Genomic DNA, 27,426 nt, shown 5'->3' with positions numbered 1-27,426 from the left:
GATGAAAGTGGCCACGAAAGAAGAATCCCGGATGCTAATTCTAGCAGTACATCTTCCAATAGGCATCAGTAATTGCCTGCCTGCCGTTCTTATGTGGGGTCCCGTCCATGGCGTCTTTACTTTCTTCAGACGGAGGACGAGTTCCTGACTCATTATAGAGAAGTTGGCACCAGTGTCGACTAACGCTGTCACCGGCTGTCCATCCACCAAAACATCAATGTCGGCGCTCACAATTTCTTCGGTGTCGGGGTTTATTGGCTTCACGTCGTTCTGCGGCGAGAGTGTCGGGGGCTTTTTATTGTCTTGCGGTGGGCCTGCAACCTTACCCCCAGAGGTCGCCACCTTCAGTTTCCCCGGCGTGGGCTGGGCGACCTTCGTCCTCGGAGGTCAGCAAAAGTACGTCCAGTAGGGGAAGGCATCTGACGTAAAGGGGTTGGCGAGCGCGACCGACGGCCGAAATCGGACTGAACATGCGGCACAGATTCGTCATTCGGGTGCGCTATTGGAGGTCCCTGAAAAGCAGTTTTGTCGCGACGTAGCATGGAGTCGTCAGTTGCACGTCGACCATAGGACCACGGACGAAAAGGTCGAAATGATGTGTCGCGATGCCAGCAATGACGCGAAATGTGGCCGACGCCTCCGCAGTGAAAACAGAGTGGGCGCTTATCGACGGTGCGCCATGCGTCGGTTCTCCGAAATTGCGGCCGTCCCGTAGTGTCGTTTTGCCGCGTTGGACAAGGTGCTGTGAACGGCGGCTGGTGGTATGACTGTAGCTGCGTGACGGGTGCGCGCCTCGAAGCCTCCTCTTGCGGCGGCGACCAAGGAGCGACTGTCGGAGGCTGGTGGTATGGCGGTGTCGTTGTAACGGGTGGTGGACATCGGACAGCGGTTGCATAGGTCATGGGACGCTGGTGATCTTGCAGATCGGCTGCCGGTAACACCTGCCTGATTTCGTCACGCACCACTCCGGCGATTGACGCTACGGGTCTATCCACTGTCGGTGTCAGAATCTTTTTAATTTCTTCTCTGACGAGTTCTCTGATCAATTCTCGCAAGGGGTTCTGATACTCGCCAGTCAGTGCGGCGGCATTGATTGTGGTGCTGGTGGACAGTCGATCGTACTGTCTGCATCTCTGATGAAGGGCCCGCTCAATAGCCGTAGCCTCTTTGATAAAGTCAGTGACGGTGACTGGTGGATTCTGCACAAGTCCCGCGAACAACTGCTCTTTTACACCTCGCATGAGGTAGCGCAACTTTCTTTCGTCAGTCATGTTCGGGTCGGCTCTACGAAAGAGGCAGGCCATGTCCTCGGCGAACATTGTTACCGACTCATTAGGTTGTTGTACGCGTAGCTCCATCATCTGCTGGGCATGGTTGCGTCGGTCGGCACTCGCAAAAGTATCTGTGATTTTCTGACGAAAGTCATTCCATGTCGTTAGGCTAGCTTCGCGGTTTTTGTACCAAGTACGGCCGCTGTCATCAAGGGCGAAATAGACGTGGGAGAGCTTTTGCTGCTCAGTCCACTGATTAATCTGTGCGACGCGTTCATATTTGTCAAGCCAGTCTTCAATGTCTTCGAAGACTGCTCCGCGATAGCGATCGGGAACCAGAGTATGCAGAACGGTTACTTGCTGTGGACTGGAAAACCGGCTGCTTTGGGGTGCTTGCGTTGGGCTGGTTTCGGCCATTGTGAGATGTGTGGAGCTCCTAGAGAGAGGCAGTTGAAGAGGGGAGAACTCCAGGGCAAGGCCTAGCAGTCGACGACTAAAGCGATGCACGGGTGTTGAAACTGGTGATAACGCGTCCGGGCTAGAGGAACGACTCCCAGAAGGACTCCCGAGCATCAGGTGCTGTCAGTGCCCCCTACCTCCACCAGTGTCGCATGACAACGCGGACTGTAGACAGGGAGAAGTTCAAGAGCCGTAGGACAACTTGTTCAAAATACAAAACAGGCCAGAGAGGCCAGAGACACGTCTTTCTCGTCCTCGCCGAATCCCACTGACCCACTAGACGAAATCCGTTAATGTCCCTATCTTCGTTGTTGTCTGCATAGAAGAATAGACGCACGCGTCAATATATATCATTAACCCTTTGAGGGTCGAATTATTTTGAAAAAATCTTTCCCAGGTGGTCAAATTACTTTATTGCGGATCTTAAATGCACAAAATGTATAAAGTCGGGAATAAATAGTAAAAAACATTAGGAACAGTATTTTGGTGTCTGCATCACTCAGAACTGCAATATGTTCAATAGTATTTAAGAGTGTGGTTCTCCTTGAAACACGGCTCTACGCACAGCGGCTTATCGCAGTCTGCACACATAAAATGCATGTCTGTTCTTATCTTGGAGCGACGAGTTGTGTTGGGGCACACATGACATCTCTGCGTGCAGCTGCCTTAGGCAAAGGTCTGAGGCACCCTCTCACGTAAGCGCGTTGCCGCAGAGAGTGAGCATACCTCGTGAGCGGTGGTGATAAACAAGCTAAGTGCAGAGCCAATCAATATAGAAATCAACTTCCGCCACCCCTGCAAGAGCGTGCCGACAAAGAAAAATCACCTTTCGCGTGCCTCCGTTGCGATCCCGCGGCAGAACCGAAACTGCGAAAGCGCGTTGCCGCTGAGAGCGAGAATACCGCGCGAGCGGCGGTGATGAACAAGCTAAGAGCAGCGCCAATCAAGATAGAAATCAACTTCCACCACCCTGCAAGAGAGTGCCAACAAAGAGAAAAATGACGTTTCGGGCGCCTCCGTTGCGCTCACGCGGCGAAACCGAAACCGCAAAAGGGGTGTTGCCGCAGTCTGCGCGACGCGCTGAAGCTAGAAATCAGTTCTGTTTATCTCCCCAAGAAGGTAGTGCAAATTTCAAACGCTTCTTGTAAGTCCTAAGAGGTGGCAGCACCTCCCAGTGAGCACGCATCGTCATTATGGCGCGAAATTTCATACGGAGGGTTGAAACCGTAGCCGTACGGCAAAGACCTTGCGGGACAGAAAACCGCCACCGTACATGTACGGCAAAAACCTTCAAAGGGTTAAAGAAATAAATGAACACAAATAAAAATATCCACTGGCGGCATTCTGGGTTGGTGGCCAGTGCAGAAGCCCAGTACTCTAACCACTATGCCACACACGCATGTCTCAAGATGCAGAATAGTACATCCTTAAGAATTTACCGCTTTTAAACTGGCGCGTAGATATTCTTGGCACGTTTTCGAATCGCCAACTATTTCTCATCTGTGCCACCTCATGTGCAATGTCTGCGATACCACATGGTGTGCTCCGCATCACGCTAGCGCTGTCAGACGCTTCATAGCTGACAGGGCACTGTTAGTCAGGGTGTCTACCAAACGGGAAAACAGCAAATTCTCAGGGATATTGAGTAGACTATAGAAACTCAAAGAAAACTCAAGGAAAACTCGGGGAATTTGTGCTTCTATCGGGGATAATTAGCTGTAAATTTATTGCAAGGGATGAAAGTCGCGGTAATGCTGGCTCGAGTAACAGACAGGAATCGTAACTAATAGTCGTTGACGCCCTGTCGTCGGCTGGAGGAGTTGCCAGTGTACAGTCAAAGACCGACTTCACGGATGCCTGATAATTCGGACGGCTTTGCGGCACCACCACTTACCCCATAGAGTCAATGTCAATGTATCAGAATGTCTGACATTTCGGACGCAAGAACCCTTCGCCGTCTGATTTTACGGACATTTTGCCATGACCACAAGTCCGAAACGGCATTAATCAAAGCAACCACCGCTGTCGTTTTGATTACCTAGCCGCCTCGAACCAGCGCTCTCGCACGCAGATCCGCTGGCAGCCATAGCCACCACTGCTGCAGCGCTAGACCTAGCTGCTTCGATGTTCGCTATTAGGCTTCTTGCCATTACGTGTTTAGTAGCAATGTTTTTCATTGAAAGAATTCGCCGCTGTCAGCAATGGCACCGACTGCCTTTGTGGTCCTCGCGATTGGCTTAGAACCTTGTAAAGCACGATGTGTTGCATAATGCCGGTTTCCAAAAGTCAGCTTTACCTCTGTACAGAGATGTTACTTCGTGAAGCACACGCAAAAGTATTGTGGTGAAGCATAACAAGTGTGGGAAGGGGCTATTTCCATGGGACACAGCATGTATTCCTTAATTATACACGCATGCACTCGGTTATATCCTGTAATAGTACGAGCACTGATATGCCTAATACTTTTACCGACAGGCCTTCAAAGTGTTTTTGAATGTGCCTGTGGCGGCAGTAGAAGACATGCATTCATGTTTTCCAACTGGCTGATTTATCGTACGTTTTCGCGGCCCCTAGGGAGTTTAAAAAATCGGACGTTGACTGTGCAACTGACCAAGAAGATGCTTCAAATGGTCCATGGGGCGAACGAGCGGGGGAAGGAGGACGAGAACAAAAAGGACCTACGCATTGCAGAATGAATGGGAAAGGAAGCGTGCTGCCGTCGTTTTGAAGGAGCTTGAGCTCAAAAAACAAAGTGTTGGTTGATGCCGAGATGCAGGTGTCCCTCATCCAAACCAAAGTAAACTCTTTAAAGCAGTGAAACACAACACTGAGGCGTCATGTGCTGTCTGAGAGTATGTCAGGACAGTTGAGGTTGACTTACGAGCTGTTGAGAGAGAATCTCAATTGTGACAAAGTTCGGGCCTCATGCCACTGAGCTTGCTATTAGTTGATAGAAATAGCTCATATTCGAAAATATTTGCTTCTGTATAATCTCTTTTTTATTCGTATTTCAGAATGTCCGACTCGATTTGCAATTTTTTTCGAGGACATTTTATTTACTGTGCATTTTACTAAGCCCTCCCTTCTATTCCCTTTTTGAATAACATGAAGACTACTCCCTAGTATTCAATCTGGACTAAGTCGTCTTTTTAACATTTTTTTTACATGCTTACTAGAGAGTGATGACAGCATCGGGTGATATGGTTTCAGCCCGTCTTGACATAAAACATAGTTCTGCGTCACTTAGGGAATTTCACAAAGGCACTCAGGGAAAACCTGGAAAACTCGGTGAATTTGGAAATGTCAACTTGGTAGACTCGCACCTGCATATAGTTTGAACACCGTCTGAGAAGCCTAAGCACAATTCTGATCCTTGCTATCGCTGTTGTCCTTAAAGTGAAACTGCAAGTGTCCTTTTGTGATGTACTCAAAACATGAAGCGATAATTTGGGAAGCGGGTGTGACAATCACACATCACATGCTCGATGCCGGCAATCACTTGCACTGTTGTCAAGGGCGACAGTTCAAGGCTAAATGCTTTTGTACACTGTTAAAAAAATGTAAAGCTGCATTTATGACTGTGCTAAAACGAGAGAAAAGATTATTGCTGAAGATGTTCATGGCGTACACACTCATGTAAACGTGTAGTGCCTAGCAGGCAATGCCCGGCACAATCCGCACTATCTGTGGTTCAGCCAAAGCCCGCCAGGTGGTGACTGCTCGACCTCGTGGCCAATAACAAGATTGCTTGAATTGTATAGTATACTGTGCACTTATAACAAATTTTGCCGGACTAAAATATTGTTACAGTTGACCTTTAAGCATTAAGTAATTCCTTTAGTGTATAAATTGCAGTAAAAAATTAATTTTACTGCAACTCTTATCTGTCTTAATAATGCGCTGGTCTTTCCACTACTATGTCATTGCAGGCTTGATGCTGTGTCCCGTATCCATGCTGCGCTTAAGGCCAGAGAAACAGCCAAGGCTGTGGCTTTACTACGAGCAGGCCAAGAATTGTGGCCAGGCCAGGACATGTTTGGCTCCCAAGAGGACGGAACCGAGTTTCAGGCCCTCAAGGAGATCTTCTTTGCCAACATGGCAGGTGAGACCAGGCTAACTTCGTTGTTTGTGAGCTCCTGCTACATGTCTTGAAACATGTGTCTACTGACATAAATACAGTAGCCGACCTATTTTCCGGACCTGGAGGGGACCGAAAAATAGTCCGAATAAAAGAACAGTTCGAAAAATTCGTGAGTCGCAACATCGAACTTTATTCCAAGTAAACTGGTCTGAAAAAGTCGTGGATGGTCCCTTGTTCTACATTCCTGCTTTTTGTAACGACGTCTGCTTGCATCTGTGCAAACGCCATGTTCTCGTCATACACACCAGACAACAATATTAGAATGTTGACAACGTCTTGCATTGATGGTTGCAGGCAGGTCCTTCGCATCCTTAAAGCAATGCGGGTTTTTCGCCTTTCCTATCACTAGAAGGGGCAGCTCTTGGGGCAGCTTGCATTCGAAAAGAAGAATAGGCCTGTCTCGTCTTAATTAAACATGTCTGCAGGAGCATACTCTTGTAGCAGAGCCTTCAACTTACTCGTCCGGTAATCCGTGATGGTAGATTGATCCACAGCACTGCTTTCCCCGCAAACTTTCTTGAAAGAGACTCTGTGCTTTTTCTTAAACCCACGGATCCACCCACTGGTGAACTTGAAGTCCTGAATGCCCAATTTTAAAGTGAGCATCTTGGCTTTCTGCTTGATCATGTTGCCCGAAACGGGGAGGTTCTTTGCTAGGACTCCTTTCAACTACAGCTGCAGGGCCTCTTTAAGCTTCGGATGTTGGCCTTTCCGGTCATTTTTTGTAGTTTTGCAGTGCGACTGGTTGACTGCAGACAAGATTATTTCTTTGTTTTTAATGTAATCAGACCAGGTCTGTTTGGAGATATTAAACTCCTTCGCAACGTCGACTTGGGTCCGTCCTTGCTCGATAAGCCTGATGATGGCGGTCTTCTTGTCCAGCGTCATGGTAAAATATTTTCCGGGCTTCTTCAACACATTCGGTGGAGGCGGGTGAAGAGCAGGGGCCATGGCATCGGAAGCACGTTGGCGTTGCGCTGTATGAACGGCCGCAACACACTGAAATAGTGATGATATGTTGTATGGCGACTAATGATGGCAGGCGATGATTTCAGTTGCACTGTACTGGATAAAAGCCGGCGAATCACTGCTAGATGAGAACGTGCGTGACACCACCTATGATACAGAGACAAAACTGATGATGATGGTGGTTATTGTGAGCATCACCTGGCATTCATAGGTGGTGTCCAAAACTTCCGGCTTCCGGCTCTCAAAATTGCTTCCGCTGCAGGCTACAGGCAAAAAGTATGGCCTTTAAAATAGGCATTTCTTACAACAGGCGTCACCATTGCCATGTGGATTTGGACGCCTCCTATACCTGCTAATCAAATTACTGCTATACCGATCCAAGCCACTTCACGTCTGATCTGAAGCTAGTCAGGCGGCTCAAGATTCAAAATGGCGTCCTCCCTGACTCATAGCGCTGGTCCGTTGCGGCAAATTTTGTCCGGAAAATCAAACTTCTGGCTTTATGTTGTGCGAAAAATCGGTCGCGAAAATGCATTAGCTCCATGGGAACCCTGATTGTGCATTTATGAAGTCCGATACATCGATCAAGTCTGAATTTTCGGAGTCCGAAAAATTGGTTGGCTACTGTACTGCACTTTAACCAAAAAAAACATATTTCAAAGGCTGTGTGCATGCAAAACAAGTAGACCAAGCAGGCGCCTGTATCCCGGAATTGAAGTATACGACTGAGATGTGCCCTCACTTTCATTGCCAAGTGGTTCTTCCGCTTTCCAAGCGCTGTACAGCCACTGCGAAGCATTTCATTAACTCTTCACCAAACTGTAACTTTGGCCGCTGAGTCCCGACGAGGTCAGGCCTAGCTGGTGGGGTGTCTGGCGGCATGCTGTCACAGGAACCTCACCATATCAAGGGCAAGCTACGAGTACGTTCATACTCGTAGACGAATACATGAAGATCTGGTGCGAGGTCACATGCCCAGGCTGAAGCGGGGTTCGTAGGGACTACTGCAAATGTGTATAGCAAAAGCTTTTGTGTGGACCTACTGGTAGGAATGGTGAAAGCTTGCAGTTGGACAGTGTTCCAAACTGACGAATTTGTGGAACACAGATTAAGCTGATATCGTAGGGGAGTCAATGTAGCACCTACGATAGCTGCAGTTTGCTACGACAACCATCGCGATGGGCGAACATGAAACGCACTTGCAGCCTCGATCCATTTTTCCGCGGTGCTGGACTTGTAGAAAAACAACAAATTGATTGTACCATCAGAATTTGTATTTCCAGCCTGCTCGATTATTCGGGAATTTTTGAGACCCTGTCCGTGTCCAAAAAGAAATCAGTCAGCAATTGCATTTACTTTCTGCGCACAAACTGAAAGCCAAAGAACGACAATGCACACATGTTTGGTATGGACTGCGCACCACTGATAAGCGGCCATAGCAAAAGGCTTCTTTGTCGCCTCAGCAAACCCCGCACACCCACTGAGCCAGCCTATTACAGCCGTGCTCTTTTTTTTCCCCGTTCCTTGTTTGTTCACTTGCTCTGCATCTTTTCCTTCCCCTCCTTTGTGACGACCTCGTCGCTCTCTCCTCGACCGGTGCACCTCCTTGTGATGCACGCTTGCTGCCTCGTTTGTATGCGGGACTTTCTGGCAACTGCATTACAACCGGTATTTTGTCTTGCATGGCTCCATCATAAGCGGTATGCATGTACATTAAGTTTTGTGGGAAGATAAACTGGAGATGGAAAAGACCGCATTATATCCGGTCCTGCACTATAAGCGGTTATAGGTGGTCTGAGCTGGGTCCTATAATAATGGTACATGTATAAGCAATTTTCAGCATGCTGCATCCTGGGGAAATTTCGCCATTGGCATCACCATTGGAATCACCATTGGAATCAGGCATGTGTGTGTCGACCAGTCAAGTTCGAATTATTTGTCAAAGGTCAATTTTAGGGCCAAATTAACGGGAGCTTCAACCCCTAGAAATGTATGGGTGCTGACAGGGCCCTTCTGTTAGATTGAATTAATAAGGAATCGAAAATAACTGCAGCCAAATTAATAGAATCTACTGTATTTGCAAGCAGAATGTGCAGAACACACTTATTTAGCAAACCCCTTTTCAAGCTGGCATTTATTGAGTTTGCGTTTTTGTCCTGGCACATTTTCTTTTTTATATTACAGTCAAACCTTGATATAACCAACCTCGATTTGACCAAATTCGTGAAGTAACGAGCCATTTTCATTTCTTAATCTTAGTTACATCGAAAACTATTTTTTCCATGATTTAACGAAATAATTTTATGACATGGTTTCGATTTAACGAAGTTAGCCATTTAATGCGTTTACTTGGAGCCTGTATGGCTGGTATATCTAACAAAAAACTAAATATATGGCCTGAGGCTAAAGTTACTTGCAATTTTCCTTCTGCATTAAAAGTTGGAGCAACAAAAACGCCGTTGAAGCATGCGCATTCGGACATGGTATGCCGGAAACACCGTCGCGCCATTTGTCTTCTTGGTAAAGAACTTACGGAGGCCGCGAGGCGCGTGGCAACTCGGAATGCTTGGAGAAACGTAATAGCTGACGATTCCTTCAGTACGAGGTGGATGGTGAGGAAGTGATAACACGGTAACTTGATCAAACAGGTGCTTGTGAAAGGGGGAGGGGAGGTGGGCAGGAGACGTGCGCCTATCTGTCCTCTCCCCCTAGCGTGTGTCTCCTCCCGCACATGGCTGTCCATATGCAGGCCATGCGCCGCATCTTGGAGGTAATCCACAGCAAGTGTAACGAGCAAGCCGAGATGGTTGGTGCCTTGTTATGCATTGTGTTCCCGCTCATCAAGTGCTGGTGGTTGTGTAATCTCAAGGAGGTTTGAAAAAGAGTTTGCAGGAGTGCAAGCTCCCGTAGCTTCTTATCAGCAGAGGTGAAGCCAGTGCTTGCCCCTACTTCACGTCTAAAGTGTAGCCTTGTTAAGTAGTGTCCACTTACATATCAAATGCTCTGGCCCTGTTAATGTAAATGCTTAGCTAATTAGAAAATAAAAGCTGGTTGTTCCTGACAAAAGTATTCTCTTCAGCTAGGCATTGCTGATGTTATGTCCAACAAAATCTAGCAGGACAACCAGTCTTCATCCGAAAACCAGCAAGGGCTTGATCTCAAGTTTCTGAGACATGGTGTGAAGCGTGCCCTTGCACTGTGATAGCAAGTATTCATGGTCATCGAGTGAGATTTGTTCATGTTTGCCTGAGCGTGCGTGACACCAATAAAACTGCAAACCTTGCTTTGTGTAGTTGTTTCTTTGCTATCGCCACAAATGCTCCATCTTTCTCCGTCACCATCTGATGACGCCTGCGGGCACTAAGTGCACTCAGCCATGGCAACCAAGATTCACACAAATCTCAGATGCCGTGAGTCATGCTGGTGCATTGCTGTTGGTGCATTGCGCTACATTCGTTGGTGCTCATAACCATGCTATTATGGGGCGACCTTCTTTCGATTTGTTTATAGGTGCTTACTTACAAGGTACTATCCACCGGCAATGTTTTAGGAAATTGTGAAATTATTTTCACTGCTGAAATGTTAAAACCTCGAATTAACGAGATTCTTGATTTAATGAAGTTTTTTTCTGCGAGTACAACTTTGTTATATTGAGATTTGGCTGTACTTCAGAGACAGAAAACTCTAACAGACAGCACACACAACGCAGTATAAATGCTAGTGGAGTGACAGAAAAGTGAGCTGCTGTGTGTTAACGTTGCAGACACTGCATCGCAACCAACACTGTGGCTTGGCACACAAGATGAGGCTGATAGAAAACCATCGGTGCTTGTGAGCGCTGCAGATTAGAGGTATTATCTGTTCCTTTGCAGTAAGTGGCTGTGGCTGAATAGTTAGGAAGCACTACTTGAAAACATGGGATCATCGCTTCAGTCGCACGTCGAATATCTCGGTTGAACGCACATTACACTCTAGTGCATGCAGTTCCAGATTCGAGTCCTCCTCAGGGCAGGTGCAAAGCAGCAGGTCTCACTGCTTCTGCCAGCGGCTCCAGAACTGGAAGGTGGCAGAGGGGGCATGTGCATTCACACATTCAATCACAAAGGGGGAAGTCGCCTCCATCACTGAAAGCTGATGTCCCATAATAGTAATTTAAAACTGAGTTTGTGAGAGTAAAATGAGCCCCTGCTCTGCCCCCCCCCCCCCCCCCCCAAAAAAAACGCACATCTGGAGCAGTGTTGCCATCCAGAAATAAAAAAGTACACTAGTTGAGACCCCCAGAAACATTAAGACCGCGATACCAGCATCCAAAATTTGTTAAAAACACACTAAATGCGGACAACACTCAGAACTGCATTGAAATGATGTTTTATTGCGTCTACATAAAACAGTTAAAAAAATTACTTTGAGCAGAATAGTCTGTTCCTCTTTATCCATAATAGAATAAGATAGGTACATATATAAATTACATACCTGCCAACTCTTCCAAATTTTCTGTAATATGTAAGAATTTCAAGCAGTCTTACAATTTTACGAATCTTGCTTGAAATTTTATGGAAAACATTTTATTTGCAAAAATAAAGAATGCCGTGAAAATGTAGTAAAACTACAACGTTAGACATACTTCAGTTTCACAGTTCTGCTCAGAAGGTGGCCGAAGTGGTGGTCACATGAACTAGTGACGCTGCAAACGGGTCTTTCACCACTTCTACCTTTTCTGGTTTCGCTTCTGCTTTCATTGCCGTTTTCATTTCAGTGGTGCTGCTTCGTCTGTCGCTACTGTGGTCATGTTGTTGGCGTCGTGTGATGTGCGGCGGTTTCTTCTGGTGAAAAGTTCCGCACTGAAGCGTTTCGGCATCGCATGATAGGAAGAAGCTTCCTATGCAGTTCTGCTTTGCCCTCGGCTGCTCCAGCAGCCAGATGCAACGTGATGCTGGTGGTCACTATGTTTATTCCACCGTGACGACGGCAGAGAGTTTTTTATATGGAAACACATGCTGTGCTGAAAGAAAGAATGCCCTACAGATGAGTCTGACGTGTGTGAACGTCATGTTGTGGATGACGATCTATATTTTAATTGTTCAGAACAAATATATATTGATTCCATTGCTGGAAACATGGATGCTTGTTCACGGCGCGATTCCATGGCTTAGTTATTCCCGGTCTTCGCGAACACGTCTCTAAGCCAATAAATCACCAACAGGAGCAGCTCGCGTGTTGGCAGGCACTTTGGCGGAAGCTTGCAGGGATGCGCTTCATGCAGGCGGCAAACCAATTGTACTTGAATATTGTAGCGCTTGCCTTCGTAATATGCGCTACTGACTGTGATCAACAAGCTCACGACCGTGATTTTTCCTTCTGTACTCTGAAAGCTTTAATTAATTGACGATGACTCCATGCAACATGCAGCGATATGTGAATCGTTTTACATGAAGCAACTCGTAGGTGGAATCTTTTGAGTTGTGGAAAGTGTTGTCCATGAAGAGTATCGCACCTAATTGACTGCATGAAAAGCTACAACAAAATCCACAAAATGCTATTTCGAGCAGCTATACTACCTTCAAAAGCGTAATTGAAATCATCCTCAGAGAAGCAGATGGCTTGACAGTTAAGCACGGCCAGGTGGGCATAACATCAAGCCAAAGTAAAACAGCAACATACAAGATCATATGTGCACCACAAACAGTGTAGTGCAGTACTTGCAAAAGCTTGTGAACGTTATGTCTTGCTGTAGAGGCAACTTCGTTAGAGCAAGCCTCCGAACACAACCCTTAAGCGACTACAGAAACATATGTATGGGCTATACGATGAAGTAAAATGCCTGTAGCTTCAAATGTATGTGATTCTGTACTCCGCAAGTTTCTTTATTAGCACTGATATGAGGTCATTCAAAACAATCCTGGCATTTTCACCGTTGTTGAACGTGTACAGAATTAAACAATAATTCATCACACTTTAGTGAATCCTGCTTCCGGCGATTTATTCTGGAACACCCCAGTCGGGCTGGAGAAACCATCTGCGCCTGCATATGGATGGGAAGATTTGTTATTGTTGACATGACTAATAAAGTTTTATGTAATGTGCATTCATTCGACAAAAAATTAAAGAGAAAGAATGATATAAAACGACCGTTTACAGAGGACGTGAACGTCACCGTCGAATACAAAATGCAAGATTACCTTGAAAAAAGCTTGCTCAAGTAAATAAAAGACTTCACAATGTTAGCTGTGAATTTTATTAGTAAAAAATAAAATAATCCTTTGACCTATGAATGTTCCGTTGTCGAATTGGTTCTTGCCATTTCCTGCCTATCACGTTGAACGTACGTATCTTTATATGCGTGAGGGACATGTAAAAAGGCATGCACAAATTAGGTTTCTTAGACGTGGAACAGATGGCGGGTGGAGAAATTCACCGAGCACATTCAGTTTCCAGATAGGAATTTCGTTTGTTTATTGTTTATAGCTTATCATCTACATTTACACTGCTTTAACAAGGAAATGTACGTCTTAATTCGCAAATTACACATTTTTGTGCAGATACAAGGCATTACACTTTTCGCATGACAGATTTCACAAGGGTACTCACCAAAGAAAGTTTATGCATTAAAATAATGAGAGTTAGCTTACCAGCAGTGGAGTAGCATTTGGTGCACCTTACAATCTCCAGCTGCGTGCAATACGTTCCTAATACCGCTGCAGATTACATACAAGCGCTCGTCTTTATTGCACACGGTATGAATATGCTGCCAGAAAAAAGCACCGAGCAGACCAGTGTGGTATTTCTGACTAGGACAAGTTGGTTGGAAAACCGAATCGTCGCACCCAGCCGCTCATTTGCGCTGTACAGCTACAGCCTCGATGTGCCAGCCACACGTGCATTTCGAGGTCGGCACAGGGAAATATAGTTTTTTTTGCATTTACTTGGCATAAAAATTTGAGAGGGCAGCTAAATCATGTTCACTAATGAGCAAGCAGTATAGGTTAGGTGGGGCAAAAGACGCATCGCAGCAATCATCATAGTAGACGAAGCACCGTGCGTAAAGAGAAACATGGCTGCAAGACACATTAACACAGATACACCGACACAGTAAAGTCGCTGTTACTTAAGCGTGGCAGGTTTGTCACAAAACTCAGAGTGCGTATCTAAACTACGTATACCCGCGGATAAGCGGTACAGGCCAGTTGGTGCAAACGATGCATCGTGGCAGGAGCAAACGACGCACGGCGTATGACAAAAGACATGACTGCAGCGCCAGTAGTTCCAGTGATAGCTGCTGCAGCGACGTTGGCCAGTGAGCTCGCGTCGGGAGCTGGGAAACTGAAGTATGTCTACGAACGTTGGTAAAGCTACACCCTGGTACCTTGTGCCGCCACGAGAGGGCAATACGTATGCGTGGTATCATCATCAACAGCTGCAAGGTTTTAGTGACTTCTGTAGTCTACTAAGGCGGTCGCGAATCCATATCCAAAGCTCGATAGTGCCGATAGCACCTCTAGCACCTCCGAAAACCTGTTGCCATGCTGTTGCCTTTGTTCACACTTGTGTGCTGGTTTGGACTTCTGTCAGCTTCAGTCACTGCAGTGTTGGCCTCGCCTTTTGTGCGACTAGCTGCCATGTTGGTCTCATTGCAACTCCGGCCTGTAGGGACTTTGCAGTGCAATGGCGGGTTCAATGCCCCAACAGTACTTGCAAGGGTTTTTGAAATTGTCCACTAGCAGAATTTCCGTGCTTTGTGCCATCGAAGAAGGGGGAGAAGTTCGAATTCTGCACCACGTGTGCCTGTGATGTGAACATCTCGCAAGGCAGCAAGTCTGACATCATGGTCCACATCGCTTTGAAAAAGCATCAGGGATACGTGCAAGCCACTGACAGCCAGCCAAGCTTAGCAAGTATTGTACACAGCGACAACGACCTCGGTGGAATTCGTGCAGAATGCCTCTTCACGGCATTTTAGTTCAACACAACATCTCACTGAGTGTCAGTCATCATGCCGGACTGCTGTGGATGAACAAAGACGACATCAATTGTTTGGGAAATGACCGCCAACGCGGAGACTCCTTTGCTGGATGCCCTAAAACAGCAAGTATTTTTGATCGCTGTGGATGGCAGTAACAAAAGGGATACACAGTTTTACCCTATTGTTGCGACATGTTTCGTTAAAGAAACGAGAGAGTCGAAAGCTGCCTTCTTTGCCATGGGACAATCCAAGGGGAAGCGAGAATCACAAGATTGCAAATATGGTTCTGGACGAGATGAAGTCTCAGAATTTGCCTGTTGGAAACCTGTTGGCTATGTGTTCGGACAATGCCAATGTCATGATTAGCAAGAAAAACATTGTTTCTACTGTATTGAGAGAGGCTCAACCAGGTTTGATAGGGGTTGTTTGCCTGTGCCATCTCATCAACTTGGCCGCCCAAAAAGGAGCTTCGTGTCTTCCTGTAAAGGTTGATGAGGCTTTGGTTGACATTTTTTTTTTACCTAGAGAAAAGCTCGGAATGGAAAGATCGACTTAAAGAGGTCCAAAAAATGCATGACGCCGAGGCCAGAAAGATGTTGAAGCATGCGGTGACACGTTGGCTGTCAAGAAACTTTTTGAAGAGTCTGCTCGACCAGTGGAAACCACTACTCAGCTTTTTTTTTTATCTGAAACAAAGCAGTGCAACAAGCAGAGCTTTTTTTTGGAGTCATACCAAATTCCAGACTTCCTCACAAACCCCCAAGAACCCTGCACTGACCCCAAAGTCTGCTACACATCTTCACAAGACTGCTGCAGGCCTCGGAAAAAAGAAAACACCAACGGTGATGAACTCTCTCTAAAGAGGAAATGAGCTCATTCTGGACCTCAAGCAAAAAAACTGAAACTTCATACCAAGGATTCTGGGGAAGCCAGCCATGCGACCCGTGAGGAGCGCCTGTTTTATTTTATTTTTTGTCATCGGAGTTAAACAGGGTATGCTGTCTTTTTCTCCAAAATGTTATACCACTTTTTAAGAAGGCAAACTGGCTTCTTCAAGCACAGGCTCCTCAGAATCATGTACTGAGGGGCCTCTTGAACTGCCTTTTTTGAGGATCTCCTGACTAGATAGATTTGTGCACTCACGTGTTGTCAAGGCATGTCATTCATTGCTGGAAGTTGACTGTGGCGCTGCAGAGAACCAGAAAGGTGATGAAGACATGGTCATTGGCAGCACAACCTACTCTGTGGTTGAGAACACTGAGCTGCATTGAGAGAGAGCAGTTCTTCCCTGCTGTACATCTGTACTTAACGGCAGCATGCGATTACATTCACTGCAAATTCCTGCTAGAAGACGTCAATCTCAAGATGGCCAAAGTTGCTCAAGTACAAGCTCTGGAAACTGCTTCATTCAACAGCGTACGTTTTATTATGGCATTCCCTGCTATCCTACCCCAGCAGAGTGGCAAATCAAAAGAAGAAGCAATCAACGCACTTGAAGTCGTGTTTGCCAACTTGCAAGCATATCAGGTTCCAGCCAACATATTGAATGAGCCAAGGGGAGACATACAGTGGTCGCAATTCAATTAGGAAGCGTTCAAAGTGTCAACTGATTGCTCAGGTTCCACAAAATTTCAATGGTTATGCTGGGTATTCTCTCCATTCCCCACAGCAATGCTGAATGTGAGAGGATATCAGCACTGTGAACAAAACTTGAACGGAGTTTCACTCATCTGTGTGTGAGAAAACATTCGAAAGTCTGCTGATGGTCAAGGGGCACCAGAGTGGTACTTGCTTTGAGCAAACCTACGCGGAGAAGTTTCTGAAGCAGGCGAAGTCGGCAACAGCAAAATCATTGCAAAAATAAATTGTGCCCCAGTGGAGTTTTTGCTCTTTACTCTCCAAGACGCGGATTTCACTTGCGGTTGTGAAAACGTGAGTAAGCTTGTCGCAAAAGGTAAATCACTTAAAAAAAGAACAAGGTGCTGCCCCCCCGCCTTCGTCGCGATAGTTTTACTATTTTCCAAATCTTCAGGTTGGCAGGTATGTAAATTATGATTTAATTATCAATATTGCCGCATCACTATTTGTGCCAACTACGCCCTGACAATGACAAAGACGACGACCGTGTCGCTCGAGAGTACAAGTGCGTTAAAGAAAAGAAAGACATTCTTTTGTGCTGGCCTGCATCCTGCACGTCCTTCTCGAGTACAATGTGGTACTGCTACTTGTTGCAATAAAGCCCCCTGTGCTTTGTGACCTGTGACACTGGTGGATGTGCTGGGTACTATCGCCTTGTGATCGGTACTTCTTCGAGCAGCCCTGCATACAGCCCCACAAGACACCCACGCGTCGAGACACCTGTACAGTGTACACCGCACGAGCCACCACCTGCAAGGTTTGAGCCCAGAATTTGGTCTCTTACAAGTATCAGCTCTGTCAACGGCCACCCCACCTCCAGAAATGGCATTTTCAAGCAGCCCAACAGAGGTAACGGTCCAAAACTTTCGGGTTCCCGACCTCTATCACGGTGTTGTGCATGAAGATGCGGAAGACTGGCTTGAGCAGTATGAACGAGTAGCTAGATCTAATCACTGGCGCCCCGACCAGAAGCTTTTCATTGTCTATTTCGCCCTTAAAGGCAGTGCAAGGACTTGGTTTAAAAACCGTGAGGGAAGTTTGACGGCTTGGGACGAGTTTTCCCGTCAGTTACTCTATACATTTGGGAACACAAATCGACATGAAAATGCACAACGCCTGCTTGAGTCACGTATCCAACAGCCAAATCAAGGTGTCGCCATGTTTGCCGAAGATATGGCGCGTTTGTTTCACCACGCATATCCCAACATGTCCGAGCCAAAGAAGCTGAGCCATCTCATGCGGAGTGTCACAGAACAGCTGTTTGCTGGCCTTCTGCGCAATCGGCCGACAACTGTAAATGAATTCATTAGTGACGCCGTGGCAATCGAGCGGGCGCTACAGCAACGTTACCAACAGTGCGATCGTTTGGTCTCTGGAGCACCAACAAGAGCCGCAGCACTCGCCACGGCCGATGAGACCTGCTTATGCGAACTGATCCGACAGATTGTGCCTGAAGAAATTGCAAAGGAGAACGCTAGGCCCGCACCATCAGTGCATGCACCACCACCGCAGAAGTTCACAGTTCCCTCCGTCACTGAATTGGTGCGCCAGCAACTGCGACAGTCATTTGTTCCTTCTGAGCCATGTCCCGAGATGTCGTACCAACTAAAGAACAGCTGTTCGCTGGTCTTCTGCGCAATCTGCCGACAACCGTGGGTGAATTAATTAATGAGGCCACGGCAGTCGAGCGGGCGCTGCAGCAACAGTACCAACAGTGCGGTCGCTTGGTCGCTGGGGCACCAACAAGAGCCGCAGCACTCGCCACGGCTGATGAGACCTGCTTACGCGAACTGATCCGACAGATTGTGCCTGAAGAAATTGCAAAGGAGAATGCTAGGCCCGCACCATCAGCGCATGCACCACCACCGCAGAAGTTCACAGTTCCCTCCGTCACTGAATTGGTGCGCCAGAAACTCCGACAGGCATTTGTTCCTTCCTAGCCATGTCCTGAGATGTCATACCAGCCGAACGCCTACAGCTATGCAGACGCGGTTTGTCATCCATTGCCTTCCGAGCTGCCATACCAGCTGAACGCATACAGCTATGCAGACGCTGTTTGTCATCTCTTGTCTTCCATACCGGCACCACAGTACCGTAAATGGCCTCCGGTTGCAGCCTGGGCCCAACAGGAATCTGTAAGGCGACCCCAGATACACAAGGCCAATATACGGTGCACTGCAGATCGGCGACCACTGCGTTATAATTGTGGAGATCCAGGACACATTTATCATTTTTGCCCTCATCGTCCAGCTGGCTACCAGGGAAGTCCACATGCCGCTACACACCGCCTGTTTGATGAAAGCTGTGCCTCCTTCGACGACAGCCGTGCTGGCCGGCAAGTGGGCCCATCTAATCTACGGTCGCGCTCACCGTCTCCGGCATGTTTTTCCTTGCCGAACAGCCGAAATTTTCCTGACGTCGCCAGAAGTCGGTCTCCCAGCCCACAGTGAGGAAACTGAAAGCAGTGACCTCTGGGAGGAAGGTTGCATGTCCTCAAGTTGCCGAAAGTCTTCACTGTTGCAGAAAAAGGACGACACCAACAAAACTGTCACTGCTGACCTCGCTGTAATGCTTTATGTGCTTGAAGTGATGGCTTTAATCGGCACTGGCGTGGACTTATCTATAATGAACGAGCCGCTGGCGTACAAACTCAAGAAAGTCAGAATTGAATGGATGGGCCCTTACATTCAATATGCTGGAGGCCAGATAATGACACCTACAGGCAAGTGTACTGCAAGGCTCATGATCAGGAACGTAGCTTTTGTCGCCACATTCATGATTCTACCAGAGTGCTGAAATCACTCATATTAGGAACGGACTTCTTAAGAGAATATGGTGTTGTTGTCAACATATGCGACGGCGTGGTAACATTTTTCCCTGATAAAGACACAACCCATGGCACAGAACCCCAACGCCGAGCCTTATGAGTTATCGATGAGGATGTGTGCATACCGCCACTATCATGCAGACTTATTTCCATCAGTTCTGGCGTACAGTATGAAGAAGACGCAGTAGCAGAGCATGTAACTGCCCTTCTATTCCACCAAGATGTTGCCATCACCCGTGGCATCGCCAGCTTAGTTGACGGGCATGCGGAGGTGCTTTTGACAAATTTCACAAGTGAACGTCAGCACATCAGTAAAGGCACCGCTGTCACATGCCTAGATGAAATTGACCGTGCTCAAGACTGTTTTGCCATGCAAGAAGAAGCCAAGGCTCGTACAACACCATGTACACCCGTTGTTGATGTTGGTCTGGGCTTAACGCCAACAGAACGACACCATATTATGGAACTGCTCAAAGAGTTTAAGGACTGCTTCTCCTCTATGTTGTCAGTAGGTCAAACGCTGCTGACAAAGCACCGCATCATCACGGAGAAGACAGCAAGACCCATTCAACAGAACCCGTATCGTGTGGCTCAGAAAGAATGTGAGGCAATACAACAGCAGGTCGAGAAGCTGCTACAGAATGATGTAATCCAGCCATCAAAGAGCTCTTGGGCATCACCTTTAGTGCTTGTAAAAAGAAAGATGGTACGTTGAGGTTCTGCATTGACTATCGCAAATTGAATCACGTTACAAAGAAAGATGTTTATCCGTTGCCCCGGATCGATGACTCTTTGGACAGGCTACAGCAGGCGCGTTACTTCTCCTCTATGGACCTTAAATGTCTTAAAAAGGCGAAGCATGTGGTATGTGATGTGTCTAAATGCCTCGCCGCACGTGCATTTAGCTGCACTATGTGCTGTTGCTGTAACATCCAGTGCAACATCCAATGTGACATAGCATCTAATGCAATGCACCTCTTTAGAGTTATCGGCATCCTGTCTTCCAGTTTACCCAGTATGTAAATGTGCACAGAAGTGATGTTGTCAAAAGTTATCATTCGAGAATATGGTCCTTGTCGCACAATAGACTCTTTAAAGAGGTCCTGAGGCACCTTTTCTTGAAACTGGCCAACATGCTGGGATGAATGTGACGCCTTATACTACATACTCTCAAAAAAATTTGTGAGAAGGACCTAATATGAAAGGAGGTATAAAGAGTGTAATGTGTACTTTTCCAATTCCCCCTGAGCTCTTCAGCTTCTTGCATCTGGGGTGGCTCCGATAGCAGTGCTCTACTTATCACTTCTTTCTTCAGGGTTTTTGGTTTTTCTGCAGTGTGCCTATGATAACCCTTTAAGACTGGCACCTGACGGAAATGGCAACGAAGGAGTGCTGGTAGGATGGGTGGGACCCATTAACAACATCAATGTTTTGTAGTTATGGAAGAGAATGTGTGTGTGTGTGAGCTCAGCGTCTTAAATGATCATCCTGTGAATGGCATCTAGGCACTGTCATGCCTGCTGTAATGCCATCACTAATGCCGCATAAAAGAGAAAAAAAAGAAGGGCCTTGAAAGCTGTAGGATAGAGAAAGCAATCAGTTATGAGAAATTGTGAGCACCCTGCTGCATGCATTGAAATATTGTTCGGCTCACGTGGTCATGCCAGCATTGTCTACAGATTGCAAACGTTTTCTTTTCAAGAAATGTTTCAGTGCCCCATTAAGATGATGACTCTTCTGATAATCTGAACTCTTAGAGGATTAGTGGATGGATGCTGCGTGACACTTTGGAAACTGTTATTGAGTTTCCAATAGGTTCACCTGTTTCGGGTAAGCTGCGCATCTGGTGAGACAAACACAAATGCAAGGTCCCTTAGTCTTTAACCAACCTTGAGCAAGGTCTAGTCGTAAGATTTTTGATGAGAATTCGAAGGAATATATGGTCAGACTTACCTTGAACTCTGTCGTAGATGCTAATTAGCCATCCTTAGTGCAGAATTACACATGCAAAGCAACATGTTTGTTGTGCGCTCTTGGTCTTTTTTGCATGTGTGTGTCCATATAGAAAGGAGATCTTTGAACTGTACTACTGCATGAGCTAGTGTAGGCCTTGTTTGCTACCATTTAATAAGACATTGTTTAAGTGCAGAACTACAGCATGTGTAACAAAGCACAATATAGACTAATGCCTTCATAATGGAGCGCTTGGGACTTCAAAATCTTTCCTTATACTATAGGTCACTTTGTTGTTATGATTGCACTTTGTACCATGCACAATGTAATAGCCTAGGCATGTTCATCAAAAAAGAGCAGTTATTTAGCATGAACCCAGAGGATATTTAGCGAGAGATGCTGCTAATTTTCTTTTGCACTGTTCGTCTGAAAGAATGTACGTCTACAGCTAGCATTATGGCATCCAGGCTCACAGCATGCTAGGGCCACTCATCAAAGTAATCTTTTTGGCCAAACATTATTATATTATTTCATTGAGGTGGTGGGCTACCATAGCTACTGCAAGCCTGGACTTCTCTGCATGTTTTTTTTTAGGTGTCGACGGCTGCTTCCTATGTTGAAGGGTTCAGTGGTGGCACAGCTACTTGTGTTCATTGTAAACCAACAAATCAGCTGTCAAGGATGCATAAATCCCTTTTTTTGTGCAGGCAAATTTATTGTAGTTGTCTCCCTTGTGCAATATGCTTGAAGAAGAGAAATATTGCCAGGACATAAGAAATCCTTTGTTGTACAGGCCATTTCATGTAGTTGTGTTCTTTGTATAGGTGTTAGACTGTACGCTTTAAGATGGTGTGCAATTTTACCTTAAACACGGAGAAGGGGTCTCTTTAGCATTTCTGCACACTAACCCACTGCAAGTAGACAAATTTTGTTTGTGGTGATGGTTGTGGCTTGTTATTATGAAGGGACATTGTTGTGTTCAGTCAGCTTGTGTGCAATTCTAAATAGCAGCTGCACCATGTGAAGGCTTCTGTAGATAGCCTTTAGAGGTTGTATATTGTATCTGTTTAATTTTCATTTAAAGGGACACTAAAGCGAAACAATAAATCAGTTTAGACTAATGAAGCATTGTTTGAGAATCTTGCAGGCAGTCATTTAAAAAAACCAGTTTGATTATTAGATGAGAAAATGAAGGTCCAAGTATCAGTATTTGAATTTCGCGCCGAAACCCCAGCGCCGGTACGTCAGCGTGACGTCAGGGATTCCAAAGTATGTTTTCGCATTTGGGCCGCGTTGGCTGAGTAAATGTTCTCGAAACTTGCAATGTTTAATATTTGGTTCCTTTAGAACAAAATGTAGTCAATCTGTACCGCTATATGTCATTATCAGGTCCCAGAAGATGCCATCAAAATCCAAGACGTCACAGCCCCCAGGTGCGGGAACTTAAGTAGGCATCGCCTCCCGTATTTCGTTCTTGCGCTTTTTCTGGCTTACCAAATGTCTTATTGTTGTAAGAGTGGTGTTTTTGGTGTTGTAGAATGGTAATTTACTGATGCAAAACAAATCATTTTTCACTTTAGTGCCCCTTTAAAATGCGTATCTGTTCACTGTTGTTTAACTAAGTTGATTCATTTGGAAAAGATAAGAATTTGTGAAGAGTTCTGGTGTGTGGTACACATGAGTAGATTTAGATTTATAAGTTATGTTCATTGTGGTGTCAGTATTCAAAGAAGCAAACTTGTTTTGAATTCGTGGTTCTTTTGTGATGTTTTAATGATACGAAAGATTCAAGTAGACACTTTATTCAACATGTATAAACATTCGCTGCATGATAGAAGGAAACGAGTAGACGGTAGCATTGTAATATACCATGCTGCCAAATAATTATCCTCTTTTACAAAAATAATTGCTTTGTGTTTATGCATGCTCACTCTCACAGTCATTACAAACCCAATTCAGTAGCTTGTTGCAGGCAACCTTGAGAGTCTCTGACTCATGGAATTTTGATACCATCAAGCTCTTTCTGCACACACATGCACAAAAAATTTAAAAAGCTGGAGGTCAGCTTTTAAGATGTAACCACTATTGTCCCTGTCATGCCCATGATGCTGGTGTGTCTCAACAGTTTCATGACGTGTTTTTCAAGAAGGTAAATGTTTTGGCTTTGTGAGATACCTATATCTTTGGCACAGGATTGAAGACTGCTGTCACAAAGTACGTGCCTTTGGTCTCTGTGGCCATCGGTAGTCACTTTCTTTTGTGATCACTTAAGGACACAAATACCACGTAGCAGTAGACACCCTAGTTTATATACACACGTGACCACTGCACCACTCACTGTCACTCAGGGAGCGAGGAATCAGCTCTTGCAGGTGAGGTTCGTTAGACATGTCGTGAGGACCTCCACCCTCGACTGCGAAGTAGAGCTTGTTTCGAATGCCACGATGCATGCTAGTCCTTGCATCAACTGTACCTTCCGACACCGTCAAGATGTTCACCTCGTCGTGCTGAGGACGGTAGGAGATGATGCTGCTTCGCTGGATGCGAGAATAATGTTCACGGCAGCCCATACAGTTGTGACGCGTCTGCAGCAGAAACACTGTAGTTACAAGAGTGACGAACAGCAGAAAGCTGCAACCAGTAATGATTCTCGAAGTGACAGTAGAGTTCCCTTCGGTGCTTGGCTCCTGTTGTTGTTTTTCAGCCACTGGTGGTGCAAGCAGCAGGCTTTGAGGTGCATTGAAGGACAAGGAAGTATGGTTATCTTGTGCTGTTGTTAGAGCTGGAACAGCTGTTTCAGCCGTTGGAACTTGCCAGACTGAATTCAGAATTGTTGTCATGGTCTGCTTGCTCATCACTGTAGGAATAGTGACGTTGCTCACGCTGTCAGTAATGGTTCCATCTGTCGCAGATGTCACATTACTTGCAAGGTGAGCTATTAAGCTCTCATTGCTTGCTTTCTGGTTGCCTGCCATTTGGGCAGGGATGTTTAATGACTTTTGTCTCTGTGGTGTTTGAAAGAAGTCTTCAGTGCTCTTAGGAGCTGTCTCACTATCAGCTGGGAAAATGCCTGTCTTGTTACTTGACACAGCTGTTGTTGGCTCAGCTGCTTCCAAACTTCTACTCCTGGTGGTAATGCTTCTTAGCATTGAAGGCGGGAATGTCACAATCGCTGTCAGGCCTTCGGAGGCAGAAATTGGTTCTGGGACGTTTAGCAGGGGAACTCTCTTGACCAAGGCAGCACTTCTTCCTTGAGGGGTTGGTGGGGTCTTTGTAGTAATTTCAACGAAGTCTTCCTCCTTTAGCAACATGACAGGCTTGAATTGTAGGGTGACCGGTGATGCACATCTTATACTGTAGCTACTGTAAAACTGGATGCTCGATGTCTTTATCCATTCCGAGAGCCATCGCACTTCAGGGCCACAGTGAAACATGTTGCCTCCCACTTTGAGAACTTTCAGTTTTGGGAAAAAGGATGGAAAATCTGGTCTCAAATCTGTGAGTTTATTGTGCATGATATTCAGCTCCTGTACATTTCTCAAGCCGTGCAGTGTTCTTGGTGATTTGATTATGTCGGCCACTAGGCCACTGCTGTCATACATTTCGAGCTTGATCAGTGCCTTTAGTGGATCAAAGACATATTCTTGGAATTCCACTTTATTAGCTATTCTGGACAGCTGCAGTGTCTGGAGTGCATCAAGCCCTTGAAAGCACTCGGGCTCCAGCAACTGTAGTCGATTCTGAGAAATGTCAAGTGTCTGTAAGTTGCTGAGATTGCTGAAAACGTGATTAGGCAAAACCTGTATGAGGTTTGCCTGCAGGTCAAGTGTCTTCAGATTGACAAGATCACTCAGAGCGCTTTCTGAAATGTTCCTGATTTGGTTTCTCTGCAAGTACAACTGCTCCAATTTCGATAGTCCAAAAAAGCTGTTGGCTGGCAGCTCAGTTATCAAGTTCTCCTCTATATAGAGAGCAACTAGCATCTGCGGCAGGTTCATTGGGACCCTTGTGAGCCGGTTCCCATTTAGCCAAAGCCTGGTGAGGTACTCCTGTCGACCTAGAGCATCATCTTCCACATCTTCAATGGCATTGTCATCCAGCACAAGTAAACCAAGGTGTGGGTAGCTGTCCAGGTCACCAAGAGTGATGTGAGTGATGTTGTTACGGCTGAGCCTGAGGTCTCGAACGTAACGAGTGAGGCTTTGTGGTATGCGCTCAAGCCCGACATGAGAAGCATCGATGTACTGCAGCCGCGAGCCAAAGAAGTTGAGACGAGAGAGACTCGTGAGTGGGTTGTTGCTGAGGATGAGATGTCCAAGGTTTGGAAGGTTCTGGAAGGCACCCACTTCGAGGCTCGAGACAAGGTTCGAGTCCAGGTTCAGGTACTGGATCTGGTGGAGGCCTGTGAATGTGTAGGTGTTCAGCTGAGTGAGCAGATTGCTGTGAAGATTGAGCTGCTCCAGGTTTCCCAGGCCCTTATAACGAAGAGAAAAGAGACATAAGAGCACTGATTAAGATGTGCATTTTGAATAAGTCACTGGAAACATAGTTGTGCAACCGGAAGTGAATTAACGGGAATCATTTTGTGGCTTATGATGCTGGATTAGAATCACTGTATGTGGCTCTTTCTACTTTCTATGCAGGAAGTACATAGGTTGGAAAATTACATGCATTTGAGCTGGGTGTTGAACAATTGTTTTTTATTATTATTTATTTAAACACTCAATATAGTACCCTAGGTGCTAAAAATTAGTACTGAGCCTCCCTCCCCCCCATAGCCCTCCCCCATTGTGTTGTCTGCCAGAGCCAATGGGCTGCTTTTGTTGCTTCAGAAGTAATTGTTAGCTCTTAATGCTAGAGTATAACAACATTGCTTCTATTAGAAGGGTTCTAGAGTTTGGATGGGGTTGTAGTTAGGCTAGCCTTGTTTGTATTCATTGCGTAAAAAATTTCCAGTAGCTCGGCAATTTTGTGTGTATTCACTGACTTCTTTCACGCTCGGAAAAACGCTCCATACTACTACCACTGTGATGAAGGTACTTTTGACGTAAACGAGAGTGGCCTGAGCTGTCTGCATGGCACAACCACCTGGTGGTGCAGAGCTCAACCAGTGAAAAACAGAGGTAATATTGCTGTACCCGGCCATGACGACTGCATTCCGAGTGGGGTGAACTGCAAGAACACCAGTGTACCGTGCATTGGGTGCACATTATAGAGCCCCAGGTGAATGGAATTAATCAGGAGTCCCCTCCTATGGCATTCTTCATAATCAGATGCTGGCTTTGGCATGTAAAACCCTAGAATTTAAAAATATTGGTGTAACCAATTGTAAAACATTCTAAGCATATAAAAAGACGTGCACATGATTATGTTGCTGCCAAAAACTTACACCAGCAACAAAGTAGAATACACTTGGTTGCTGCTATATTAGCTCTCTATTTGTCTAGTTGCGCTCTGTGCCACCAGGGGGCTGGCAGTCCACAGGCCGTTCACACTTGCGTCAAAATGCCCTGTTCGTTTACCGGAGTACCAGACATGCTAAAACTATATTTAGGTAGTAATCCTCCGGCATGAAGTGACGGCCGCTAACGCACAGATTCTGGCACTCATTGGATACTAACAGCCTGATGCGCTGCAGCCACTCCACTCGCCTGTTGCCTTGCAGATGGGCACGATGTCGTAGCTTGACATGTTGCAAATCACTAGGTTTGCAACACGCAACAAGGATGATTCATGGTCACCGCGAAGCGAAACCTCGAGACCAACACTGACTGCACAGCTTGCGTCCTTGTGGAGCATGTTGTAACACAAGCAGATGACACTTGCTGTGTACCGGAAGCATTTGGGTGTAGTGATAAATTGTCATTGTGCATTTTTTCTTTATGCTCTGTTTTATAGAAACAAGTTAACCAACATTCGAATTATTATGAACATTTGTTCACAATGAAGTTGGAAAAATTATCAATGACACAATGTGAGCAGCCAATCCGGTAGCTTGCCTGACTTTTGTCACACAGGCTAACTGCATAGATGGTAACAGGACGGCTGAAAACTCAGGGGAGTGGTGCCGCTGCAATCGGTAGCGATACACATTTTTAAAACCTTATAATAAGTTACGCGCTATATGCGGAGCGCTTAAATGTGTTGCTTAATTATCAAAAGGACCTAGCCTAATGACTTAGTACGTTTGTACAAAATCGTCAAAATA

The 27,426-nt window shown here is 46.0% G+C and overlaps 2 protein-coding genes across 4 annotated transcripts in view; one reads left to right on the top strand and one right to left on the bottom strand.

Annotated features, from left to right (window-relative positions):
- Window positions 1-27,426, top strand: part of timeout (circadian regulator timeout) — a 316,230-nt gene that overhangs the window by 48,112 nt on the left and 240,692 nt on the right. The window contains exon 14 of the mRNA XM_050178451.3: window positions 5,660-5,832. Coding sequence (XP_050034408.1) covers window positions 5,660-5,832 — 173 coding nt within the window. The remainder of the gene's footprint in view (window positions 1-5,659; window positions 5,833-27,426) is intronic.
- The window catches only part of LOC126531066 (uncharacterized), a 141,489-nt gene continuing 137,067 nt past the window's right edge, over window positions 23,005-27,426 (bottom strand). For all 3 annotated transcript variants that reach the window (XM_055070945.2, XM_055070946.2, XM_072288267.1), the window contains one exon: window positions 23,005-25,693. In XM_055070945.2, the coding sequence (XP_054926920.1) occupies window positions 23,525-25,693 (2,169 nt within the window). In that variant the 3' untranslated portion in view covers window positions 23,005-23,524. The remainder of the gene's footprint in view (window positions 25,694-27,426) is intronic.

This window comes from Dermacentor andersoni, chromosome 5, assembly GCF_023375885.2.
Source record: "Dermacentor andersoni chromosome 5, qqDerAnde1_hic_scaffold, whole genome shotgun sequence".
NCBI classification, from domain to species: domain Eukaryota; kingdom Metazoa; phylum Arthropoda; class Arachnida; order Ixodida; family Ixodidae; genus Dermacentor; species Dermacentor andersoni.
This window is presented reverse-complemented; position numbering and strand designations above follow the sequence as displayed.